The sequence below is a fragment of the Callithrix jacchus genome, chromosome 11, assembly GCF_049354715.1.
Source record: "Callithrix jacchus isolate 240 chromosome 11, calJac240_pri, whole genome shotgun sequence".
Lineage (NCBI taxonomy): Eukaryota > Metazoa > Chordata > Mammalia > Primates > Cebidae > Callithrix > Callithrix jacchus.
Genome location: NC_133512.1, coordinates 26632473 through 26645018, shown reverse-complemented (window position 1 = coordinate 26645018; position 12546 = coordinate 26632473). Strand labels below are relative to the sequence as shown.

Below are 12546 nucleotides of genomic sequence, written 5' to 3'. Positions count from 1 at the left end.
AGTGAGTGCCTGTGCTGACCATTTTACGTTATGTCATGTAACCTTCATTTTCATCCATTCCATAAATATTTGTTGAGCTCCTAATATGTGCCATGTTCTTCCTCTTTTATAGATAAGGAAACTAGAACTGAGAGAGTTTAATTAATTATCCCAATGCCTCCTAATGACTAAGTGGGAAGTCCAAATTCAAATTCAATTTGGGTAACAGTAAATTGCTTGACACTACAGTCCAATCAAAGATGTCTGACTTTAAAATATCTAAATCTGTATAAGTGTAGAATTAACATTAGAAAGTGATTATTTGAAAGATAAAGCAAATTACTACTTGGCCTTTCAATGTATAGAAATTGTCTTACATAATGTGATATAAGGAAAGTGATTACAGGAAAGTTTAAATAATTAATCAGATCAATCTTTAATTGCAGGACTCCCAGGCATTTGGAATATTTTTATATAAACCTAATATTAGTGAGAATTGAACTAGTAAGAGAAAGCTTCATTTAGGCATAGTGATCAGTTCTAGGTATATTCTCCAAAAGTTCAGTGGAAAAAAAGAACAAAACTTAATGTATGCTGGGGTCCTTCTTGAGGATCAAAAGACCTTGGTTCAAATCCTGGATAACAGTAGGGTCATCACCACGATAACCGTCACCAACACTACCCACTGCCACCATCATCGTTATTATCATCATTATTCACATAATTTGTTGAGGGGATTTCAAATGCTCTAAGTAACTGGTTTTCAACTGGGGATAATTTCCCACCCCTGAACCTCCAGATGACATTTGGGAATGTTTGGAGACATTTCTAGTTGTCACAACTGGGAGTGGGTGGTTGCTACCGGCAGCAAATGGTTAGAGGCCAGGAATGCTGCAAAACATCCTAAAATACACAGAACAGCCACCACGACAATGAATTCTTTGGCCCAAATGTCAATAGTGTCAAGGCTGTAAAACTCAGCTCTAAGAGAATAAACACTTACTCGATCACATAGTTTGTAATGGAACAATGTGAGGGAGGAAAGACAGCTAGAGAAGGTGACATTTTGAGAGGCCATATGGGGGAAAAATATTAAGTCCTAGAATTAGGTAGTCCAGTTTCCACGAAGAAAGGCTGGTTGTTGGTCTGACAGAGGAAGCATATCCCCCCAAAAAAGATTACTTTTCTAATTTACATTTAAGACAAGCATTACAAAGATATTAAGTCATATTTAGTTTTATAGTTTGTTAAAAATAACAAAATTCTGTTAAAAACTACAGAAGACGTGGTCCTTCTAGACATCCAATTTCATTCTTTTAGTGTAAATGCCATCGATATTTATTTCATAGTAAAATACTATCTAAGTTTTGTTTATGTCACCGCTCTTGAAAACAATATAAATCATTTACTGATTGTGTTCAGAAGTGAAATAACAAACATGTATTTGTAGACTAAATGAGACATCTATTGCATCAATTGTCTCTGGGATATACTACCACTAAATTTATTCCTTAGTATTATAATCAGGTATCTATGGCAACAGCTATATCTTGATACTCAATTGAACTATTAGTCAGTGATATGACCACAGTGAAAAAGGAAAAATGGCTAACACAGCCTCTCATGGCACAAACTGAAAACACAACCCACCTAATGAGGTTTTTTGATATAGTTGGGGTGCCTGAGACAAGTCAGTGCAGACAAAAGAGGTGCCAGGGTTGAAAGGGGTTCGAATGTAATCCCGACTGCAGGTGCCAGAGGATGTGTAATCCATTAGGCAAACCACAGCATCCAGAGAGTATGACTTGTAAGTAGCACAGCCCAGTAAGACCATTACCTTAAAAGGTTTGAGAGCCTGTGAGGTATTGGGGGTGTCCTGATGAATTTGCAGGAGCACGGTTCTGGGAATTGAAAGAACGAGTGGGCATCTAGCACTTGGAAACAGATTCACAAGTAGAGAGATTATAGCTTCTCAGAGGAAGGTAGGCTGGAAAGAGTAAGAGATGGCCATGGGGAAACAGGCACAGGAACCCAGGGCCAGGTTCATCATGGTAAGGACATTACTTACAATAGGAGCAGAAGATTAAACCTGGACCAGCTCCAAGGTGACCCTGAGTGTAGACCTGAGCTCTTCTTATTCCTCCTGCCTGATGTCAAAAGTGGGCCTTGGGTGTGAGTAGCCCTAGCTGTGTGGAGAGATTTTGCAGCTGGAAATAGATGTTCCTCCTGATTTGACCCTTTGGCATGCCAACACTTCTGCAGAAAACAGGGAGGTTTTTTGGCCTGTTATGCTCAGTGGCTATCCTCAGATGTGCATAGATTTTAAACAAGCAGGAGTTTGAATGGATGTGAAGGCCATCATCCAAAGGCTTCTAATGCCTTGTCTCCTATTGCCTTCACCTTCATTCCTCTTGGAATTTGCAATTATACTAAAAAAGGTACTTTTATATCCAGTTGATTTGGCATCATACACCTGCTGAAATGGATACTATATAAGATTTTGCTAGATGACAATGAATTTCTTTTTATTTATTTACAAATAAACAGAAACATACCCTTAAAGGAAACAATTCAAACATACAGTCATATACATGTGCATTACTCCTATGCAGGCATACACATGTGAACAGGCACATGTGCTGGAAAGCAATTAGAAATAGGAGATTGCATTTCTCTGTAAGAGGAGACTGCTTAAAGACATTTAAAGCACAAAGAGAACAAGTTAGTGCACACAGCAGCATCTACTGCGTGTGAGCCTGGGTTTGTAAGACTTTAAGTTAGATGCCAAGTGCTAGTAGACCGAGCTAGAAAAAATATTTATGAAAATATTAACAGAAAATAGCTCTTGGACCAAGTGAAGATTATAAGCAGAGATGGACATCTCTTAGAAGATAGTGGGAAGCTGGGCATGGTGGCTCACGCCTGTAATCCCAACACTTTTGGAGGCCGAAGTGGGCAGATCACCAGAGATCAGTAGTTCAAGACCAGCCTGGCTGACATGGCAAAACCCCATCTCCATTAAAAATACAAAAAAAATAAAAAATTAAAAAAAATAGCGGGGTGTGGTGGCATGTGCCTATAATCCTAGCTACTCGGCAGGCTGAGTCAAGAGAATTGCTTGAACCCAGGAAGTAGAGGCTGCAGTGAGGCAAGATCATGCCACTGCACTCCAGCCTAGAAGACCATGGAAGTTTTGAGCAGATATTGAAACTAAGAGCAATTTTAGGTAAAGAACTTGAAGACTCAAAAACATCCTTACCTTACCTCTCTTATATAGCAATATATAACAATGCAGAGAAACATTTGAATAATTGATAAATGCTATTTTTGTGGCCTTTTGGGTTGTCTAGGATAATGATTTCTTGATATAATTAAATTTTCACATATGAGTTCTTCTCAATAATTTATTAATTAAAAAAATGGTTTGTTGGTAAAACTAAATTGTTATATATAGGTAAATTTTTCAGGACAATGTGTTAATTTTAAAAAGTGTTAATTCAGAAAGAAAGTTCTGGAAAAGAAAATGAGCTCTATCAGAAATAAGATTTCTGAATATTACAAGTGCTTCCACATTGTTTATGATTTAGGTTTAGAAAAAAGAAAAGCATACAAATAAGAAAATATTTGTAAACAATATGAGCATATTCAAAGTGAAAATTCATTGTCTTTTGGTGATGGTACTCTTCCACTGAAGTTAAATTTCCCATTGAAGTTTGTTTTAATAGGTTTAGGTCAGTAGAGCAGAACTTCCATTTGGTATTTGGCTCATAATCAAGCCTTTATATTGTAAGGAAAAAAAAGAAACGTTCAAAACGTTCTCATTTTTGAGGGTTTTTTTTTCTTACCTAGAAGAGTTTCCTTTCTTATGAAATTATTTCTATACTTATTCTAGGGCTAAAATTTTTTTTTCCGTGTTTCCAAATGACCAGAAGATGGCAGTGTTTCAGAACCTTCCACAACCCTGCATTCTCAGAGAGCAAACACTCCGTTAGTTATTCCCAAACCCAAGCATCCCAATCTTACACCTTTCAATCACAAAAGGCTACCCCAAAATAACTGGATGAGCATAAAATTTAATGTTTATGATGTTCAGCCTATTTGAGCACCACACTTCCATGGCCCTGGCGTCACTGTCCCTAGAACTATGAAGTGAATTTGAACCAGTTGGGCAGTCTTGGTTACCTGACAGTAAGCTACTAGAACCACTCAAACAGCTCACTGCTAAGGAACAAGCAATTTATCCTCATATGCAACTATACTGTGGTGCCTGCTGTGACTCAGATATTAGAAGAAAAGAAATAAACCAAGAGACTTGGGTTCGAAATGTTACTGTCATTTTTCGACCACGGACAAGTTAACTAGCCATCCTAGTCCAAAAAGATCTCCAGGATCTTTTCTGGTCTTAAAAGCCATAATCTACCATTCTTGCCAACATCAGTATCACTTCAAAGTTCCCGTAACTGGTTCAAATTCACTCACATTGTTGCAAAAATAATTGAAGAGCTTTACTATGCAAAATATGTTATTCAGTATAAAAAATTAGAGGATAGAATCAAAACCAAACTCCCAAACCAAGATATGGAGAGTTTTCAATGTATAAGACATTACTCTTAGGAAAGTATTTCCATTATGACATTCTGATAAAAATAGCTGTCAGGCTGCCAGGATGTTGGCCAGGTGGTTTATAGAAAAAGGGTAAGAAATCTGGGAAGTCCTAGAAACAGGGCTGAAGGAGTCACCCTAGCTGAAAGGTTGGTCTCCATGGAAGGAGAACGGAGAGAAGGTTAGAAAGAACCAACCTGCAAAAGCAGTTTCCTTCGCCTACTTTTGAATGGGCTTGTTTGTTTTTTTCCTGTAAATCTGTTTTAGTTCTTTGTAGATTCTGGATATCAGCCCTTTGTCAGATGGGTAGATTGCAAAAATTTTTTCCCATTCTGTTGGTTGCCGATTCACTCTAATTAGTGTTCCTTCTGCTGTGCAGAAGCTGTGGAGTTTGATTAGGTCCCATTTGTCTATTTTGGCTTTTGTTGCCAATGCTTTTGGTGTTTTGGTCATGAAGTCTTGCCTATATCTATGTCCTGAATGGTTTTGCCTAGATTATCTTCTAGGATTTTTATGGTGTTAGGTCTTATGTTTAAGTCTTTAATCCATCTGGAGTTAATTTTAGTGAAGGTGTCAGGAAGGGGTCCAGTTTCTGCTTTCTGCACATGGCTAGCCAGTTTTCCCAACACCATTTATTAAACAGGGAATCCTTTCCCCATTGCTTGTTTTTGTCAGGTTTGTCAAAGATCAGATGGTTGTAGATGTGTTGTGTTGCCTCTGAGGCCTCTGTTCTGTTCCATTGGTCTGTATCTCTGTTTTGGTACCAGTACCATGCTGTTTTGATTACTGTAGCTTTGTAGTATAGTTTGAAGTCCGGTAGTGTGATGCCTCCCACTTTGTTCTTTTTACTTAGAATTGACTTGGCTATGCGGGCTCTCTTTTGGTTCCATATGAAATTTAAGGTGGTTTTTTCCAGTTCTGTGAAGGAGGTCATTGGTAGCTTGATGGGGATAGTGTTGAATCTGTAAATTACTTTGGGCTGTATGGCCATTTTCATTGATTCTTCCTAACCATGAACATGAAATGTTTCTCCATCTGTTTGTGTCCTCTCTTATTTCGTTGAGCAGTGGTTTGTAGTTCTCCTTGAAGAGACCCTTTATGTTCCTTGTTAGTTGTATTCTTAGGTATTTTATTCTATTTGTAGCAGTTGTGAATGGCAGTTTGTTCTTGATTTGGCTCTCTTTCAGTCTGTTATTGGTGTATGGGAATGCTTGTGATTTTTGCACACTGATTTTGTATCCTGAGACTTTGCTGAAGTTGCTTATCAGTTTCAGGAGATTTTGGGCTGAGACAATGGGGTCTTCTAGATATACAATCATGTTGTCTGCAAATAGAGACAATTTGACTTCCTCCTTTCCTATTTGAATACCCTTTATTTCTTTTTCTTGCCTGATTGCTCTGGCTAGAACTTCCAATACTATATTGAATAGGAGTGGTGAGAAACACTGGGGTCTGTTGGGGGGAAATAGGGGAGGGACAGCAGGGGTGGGGTGATGGGGGGTGTGGAGAGATAGCATGGGGATTAATGCCAGATATAGGTGATAGGGAGGAAGGCAGCGATCACACTGCCTTGTGTATACCTATGCAACAATCTTGCATGTTCTTCACATGTACCCCAAAACCTAAAATGCAATTTAAAAAAAATCTGTTTCCTTTAAAGAACATCACAGAAGCCCCAAACCATGTTCTCTGTTCCCATCTCACTGGCCATTGTATCTCCAAGGAATGCTGGGAAATGTAATTTTTAAGCTAGACACTTGGCTGCCTCTAAGGTATTCTTGTTAACAAGAATAAAATAGAGAAAGATGGTGTGTAATCAACCAGCAGCCTCTGCCACACTGATTTTGGGAAGGAGTCCAAGCCTATGGGTCTTGACAGAGATGGCTTTAGGACCCAACAAGCATTAATACTACTCAAAGTCAGATGGGTATTGGCCATGGAGTTCTGGGTCATGGATTTCAAAGTATGATCCAACCCAGGATACAAAACAAAGGGGATAGCTGGTAGGAACTCAGCAAGTCGAGTGCCAAAAAGTGGACTGGGCTTGGGGTTGCCAAAGGTAAATAGCTTTAAAGCCACGAAAAGAGATTGTATTCAGCAACTACTGACAGCAGGGGAAGAAGCTGAGCTCTACCCCAATTTGTGCAGAGGTGATTTGGGCATTTTAAAGAGAGAATGAGGGAGGGTGGAGAGGAGGGCTCACAGAGTCAAAAAAGTGAAGTGAAAAATCACAAAGAATTGGTCCATTTCAATGCCATTAGACCAGCTGTGTTTGTGAGCCAGCAGTAATTGAAGTTAGGATTCTCCCCTCCCAGAGACAGGGGGACAGAGGCTCAAACCTTCCAGGTGACTACATTTCAATGGAATGGCTCTCAGGTCCTTGAGAGAGATACTTGTGAGTTGTAAGAAATACATATTTACAATTATAATCTCCTTTTAATAAACACTCTCAGAAAGGGAAGTCAGAGGACTATGTCAGGTGTTGATGAAAGCAAACAGTAAATTTTCCTAGCAGCCTTCAGATTTCTCAGGCAGCCTTTTTAAGGGGGATTGGGGAGGCTAACGTCATCCCAGGGTCATGGACTTGTGCTGCTGGGAGCCAGGCTAGAGGGTGGTCAAGTCTGTTAGTGGAGGGGTTATGTGTGGGGAGTTCTGAAGTTCTCAGGGGCTGCAGGGATATAGTTAAATTAGAAAAATGAGGCAAAGCCACAGCTTGAGAGAGAAAGTATGATTTAAAGGATGACTAAGGATGGGATGCCTAACCTTTGCCTGCCTTCCTCAGGGTGGGTTTGTTAGGTGGATGAAGCTGATCCTGCAGATTCCAACCTCCATGACTGTGACTAAGCAGAACTAAGACTAATAAAAATTATTCTAAGCAGATTTTCTTTAATCAAACACATACCAGCTAAACAGATGTGTTCAATATTATTAATACTCAGAGTGAGGCAGTACCCAGCACCAAAGTTAAACAAGATTAAACAGACTCAACTCCTCACAAACCCATACTCTGGCTCTTCCCCTCCTCCCTTCTACCTACATCCTTGCATCTCTATATATCACCTAGGCCTCCAGACTGCCTTCCAGCCTCTGGGACATCATGATCATCATCCAAAGGCCACCCAACAACAGCTGCCCTTCTGTCCCAAATGAGCACTGTCACTAGTTGTTTTCAGAACCCAAATATTGGGCTCTTCCTATTCTCTTCCCCTTATATTAGCAGTATGGCCTGTCTGCAAAAAAAGTGAGCCCAAATGGGAAAGCAGGTTCCTCCATGGTGAGCTCTTGCAGAGGATCAAAAAGGACTTTTTTCTCAGTTCTTTCTCATTGTTCTTAGTGCACAGTCCATGAGATGGAAGCCATGAAGACAATATGCCAGAGTTTCCGGGAGCATTTAGAGGAAATGGAACAGCACCTTATGAGACAGCAGGCCCTCTTTTCTAGAGACATGTCAGAGGAGGAAAGGTAATTACCTAAGGGAGCTATAAAAGTAAGTACCAGCCCACACACCTGGAACAAGGAAGAAAATTAGGGCAGGACAGATGAGCACCCTGGAGCAGAACGAATGAGAAACTGGCCAGCTTTTCCTTTGCTTTCATGGTCTTGTTCTTGCTTTCTCAGTAGGAGTCTGTGAGCGCCATTTGCTAGATAGCAACGCTTACTCTTTAAGGCAAGAGCTATTTGAGAAGGTCAAAAGACAGGCAGTCAAGGGCATTGCCAGCAGGATGTCTTTAATCCCTAAGATGGGGCTCCTGAAAATGCAAATGTGTGGAGTTATGAGAGTTTCAAAAATCTGCATTATTGTCACATAGATTAAAAACATGTCCCAAAAGTAGATTAGTCATTCATTGCCTGGAGCTGGGATGGAAATCAGGTTTAACTGTAAAGAGAGGGGCACGAGAGTTCTTAGTGGGGAAATAGAAGTGTTTTAAAACTGGATAGTGGTGATGATTACACAATTTGGCAAATGTATTAAAAATTATTAAATTGTGCTTTTAAAACAAGAACTATATTAGACTGCATAGAATTATTTTTTAAAGAAAGAAGACAATCTTAGTAATGTCTGCAACTGACACAAATAAAGAAGATGACATTCTCTTTTAAGAAATTGCAAAGTAAAAACCTATATTATGAGGAGACAATGGAAGATTGCACCTGTGAAGGATTGTTAAATTTGGTTGTTTTCTATTATTTACTTCCAGGGAGGAGGCCGAGCAACTACAAACTTTGCGTGAGGCCATGAGGCAGCAGGTGGCAGAGTTGGAATTTCAGTTAGGAGACCGGGCTCAGCAAATCAGAGAAGGAATTTTGCTGGTATGGGTGATGGGGTGTGGAGTTTTTATACAGCCTACGACAGGAGGGGTGCATTAAATGAGAAAGCTGATTGTGTAACCATTTCAGAATCTAGGTTTACATACCAACACCTTCATTTTGAGTATACAAAGAAGTACTTTGGTTTGCGCAAGGGAACACAGCCAGCTGATGGCAATTCTGCATTAGAATTCAGTTCGCCTGCCATGCCCATCTTCCCCCTGCCCTGTACTTCATAGATAAGTCTTATTAGCCCATTTTCCAAATGAGAATAGCAATCATAGGCACAGTGAAGCTCATCTTTGGAGCCAATACAAGCGAAGTCACTATCAGAATCTGCTGCTGGATCAAAGAGCCCATTCTAGAAAACTGACCACCTCAGAATGCCTTGCTCACCAGTTTGAGTAAGCTGTTCGATGCCAATGTGATAGTCTGTTTACTTTTTTCCTCTTGTTTTTCTTTCAGCAGCTGGAACTTCTCACAGCAGAACCACCTGAACACTGTTCAAATCTGCATCAATATAACTGGATAGAAGAAAGGAATGGCCAGACTTCATGTTCCATCATCCACCCAGGCATGGCCCCAGGAACTGTCTTTCCTCCCAGTGATGGCCAGCAGGCTCCCTGTTCAGGTGGGACCCACCCACCCTGGAGAACAGCACCAGGATGCCTCAATCACCAGCTTGGGCAAAGTTAGGTCCAACCCCTTTGTCAAATTGTCCTGTTGGAGAAAAGGGTACAGATGTCTTTCTCTAGATCAGAGCAGGTTTGATGACCTGCATACAAAATGTAAAGGCCCAGAACAGAAGTAGGAAGGAAATTTCACCTTTTCCCAAGGAGAAGCATCTGCTAACCCATTGTCAGCTATATTTTTCATATTCTACCCTATGGTTAAACCCAAGAAGAGTTTAGAATACTTTAAGACACATTACATATAGAATAACTGAGCACCTAGTATGTGCCTGGCACAGAGTATGCAACAGTGACTAAATAGTGTATGATCTTAGCCCTGCTGGAACTTACAGTGTGGTGGGGGAGATAGAATTGCAAACAAAAAGTATCTGAGACAGGTCTCAGTCAATGTAGAAGTTTATTTTGCCAAGGTTATGGATATACACCCAGGAGAAAGGTCTGTGCCTCTCTCCAAAGATGATTTTGAGGACTTCAACATTTAAAGGAAAAAGGGCAGCTAATGGGAAAAGCAGCAGACATTTTTTTTTGAGAAGGAGTCTCACTCTGTTGCCCAGGTTGGAGTGCAGTGGCACAATCTCAGCTCTCTGCCACTTTCACCTCCCAGGTTCAAACAATTCTCCTGCCTCAGCCTCCAGAGTAGCTGGGACAACAGGCACATGCCACCACGTCTGGCTAATTTTTGTATTTTTAGTAGAGTCGGGGTTTTACTATATTGGCCAGATTGGTCTCAAACTCCTGACCTGGTGATCTGTCCATCTTGGCCTTTCAAAGTGCTGGGATTACAGACGTGAGCTACTACACCTGCCCTGTGGAAGACATTTTTGAAAGGTGTGGGTAAAAAAGAGGCAGTCACATTCTCTTGAGTCTGATCAGCTTTTTGCATATGAGAGGGCTTAGAGGAACAGTCACTTATGCATTCATCTAGCTCACTGAATCTGAACTTCTACATAAGATAAAATACACACAGGGCACAGGAAGCAATCAGATAAGCATTAGTCTCAGAAGAGCAGAGAGATGACTTTGAGTTCTGTTCTTTGTCCCATACCTATAAAGAGAAGTTATCAATCTACTTTGTCAGGATTAAATTCAACAGATCTGTTTTAGGGTAAAGATTGTAGGGCCTATAAGGAATTTCCCAGTGGGCAAATTGTGAGGGATGTAGCTTTTTAAAAAATCTTTGTAGCTATCTCATTTAGAAATAAAATGGGAGGCAGGTTGCCTGATGCAGCTTCCAGCTCGACTTTTCCCTTTGACTTCATAATTTTGGAGTCCTGAGGTTTGTTTTCCTTTCACAGAATATAAACACCTACATACCTTTATTATTAAATACTCTGAAGGAAATAGCAAGGTATTATGAAAGAGAACATAGCACGGAGTCCGACTTAGATTAATGTTCAGACAGCCTGGGTGAAGAAGTGACAACAGAAGAGGGAAGGAGAATCCAGGCCTCAGAGGTACCAGACTGTCTGAAAACCTCCAGTCAGGCAGCCAGTGGGAACGCTGATGAAGCACCTACTGTATGCAGGCCACTATTCTAGTGCTGGAGACAGCCATGAATAAGACAGGTGGACTTTCTACTGAGAAAGAGTTAGATGAAGAGTAAGACTAAAAAAAAAAAAAAAAAAAAACAAGCAAGTAATTGCAATCCTGACAAGAGCCTTGGAAGACAGTGTGATAATATTGCAAAGGGAGATGTGGAGTGAAACTGTACTGCATTCATTAGTTAGGGTGCTTATGCAAGGTCTTGCTAAAGGGGAAGCTATTTGGGTAAGACTTGAATGGTGAGGAAATGGAAGCCATGAGCAATTCTGCAAAAGAACATTCAAAGCAGAAGGAATGGAAAGTTTTCAGGCCTCCAGATGTAGAGATAGGCAGTGTTGCTGAGTGCGTTGGGCATGGGGATGTACCAGAGTCACAAGATACTTCTATTTTTCTTTTAAAAAACTGAAAGTATTTGGGGATAGTTTATAACTGTGTAGTTTATATGATTGAAGAACTAATGTTTCCTCCTTGAATGTTTCAGGGAGCATTATCTCTCCCTGAAACCAAGTGTTTATATTTTTTAAATGATTTGTTTCTACTTTGGATCATTTGTATTCTTCTATGGACATGGGCAGGCATTTGTCAAATGCATTGCTTTGTTAGCAACTCCTATGAATAAAATAAATAATTTACTTATATTTTGTGTTGCACATTGTGCTGAAAGCTGTTGAACGTTAACTTCACATTGCTTCGAGGAACACACTGAGGTTGCGTTGGAACGGGAGATTTCCTGCCTAGGGCAGTAGCAGGACTCTGATTCCTGCCAGCCTCACTCCTTCCCTGTCTGTTCTGCAGAGACCCAAATGCTACCAACCTCTTTGCTTCTTCTTCTGCCCCCAGTTGAGGCTCCAGGTCCAGATAGTGCAAGGGGTAGACTAAGCTATTTGTTCAGCACTTGGTCCCTATATCTGTAGACTTTTGTATTTTGTTTCAGAAAACAATTCCCTACACTCCATTTAATCTGAATAAATGTAGAGCCATACATTTGCTTTATCTGAAAACTCTATTAAAACAGAGATGTTTCTTGCAACTTCAGTTTCTTTTCTTGTAGTATGGTGGTCTGCTTCTGCAAAGCTGTAGATTGCAAGAAAACTTTATGTGGCCTTCTGCAAAACACTCAAGTCATGTAGAAGTATAGCAGAAACTTCTGACTCTATTTTATGCACCTTTTTAGCTTTCGCAACATCTGATAATAACAGTACCTAGCTGGTATGGTTTGGCTGTGTCCTCATGTTGTTCTTATGATAGTGAGTGAGTTCTCACAAAATTTGATGGTTTTATAAGGGACTTTTCCTCCTTTCGTTTGGCACTTTTCCTTGCTGCCACCATGTGAAGAAGGATATGTTTGCTTCTCCTTCCACTGGGATTGTAAGTTTCCTGAGGCCTCACTAGCTATCCTGAACTGTGAGTCAATTAAACCTCT

At 40.2% G+C, this 12546-nt stretch overlaps 1 protein-coding gene across 15 annotated transcripts in view; it reads left to right on the top strand.

Annotated features, from left to right (window-relative positions):
* ITPRID1 (ITPR interacting domain containing 1) overlaps positions 1-11761 on the top strand; it is a 122062-nt gene extending 110301 nt beyond the window's left edge. For 8 of the 15 annotated variants that reach the window (XM_035253481.3, XM_035253480.3, XM_078342484.1 and 5 more), the window contains 3 exons: positions 7916-8043; positions 8781-8892; positions 9355-11761. In XM_035253481.3, coding sequence (XP_035109372.3) covers positions 7916-8043; positions 8781-8892; positions 9355-9585 — 471 coding nt within the window. In that variant the 3' untranslated portion in view covers positions 9586-11761. The remainder of the gene's footprint in view (positions 1-7915; positions 8044-8780; positions 8893-9354) is intronic. The other 7 variants (XM_078342489.1, XM_078342488.1, XM_078342486.1 and 4 more) reach the window with 1 other exon arrangement.
* The last annotated feature ends 785 nt before the right edge of the window (positions 11762-12546 follow it).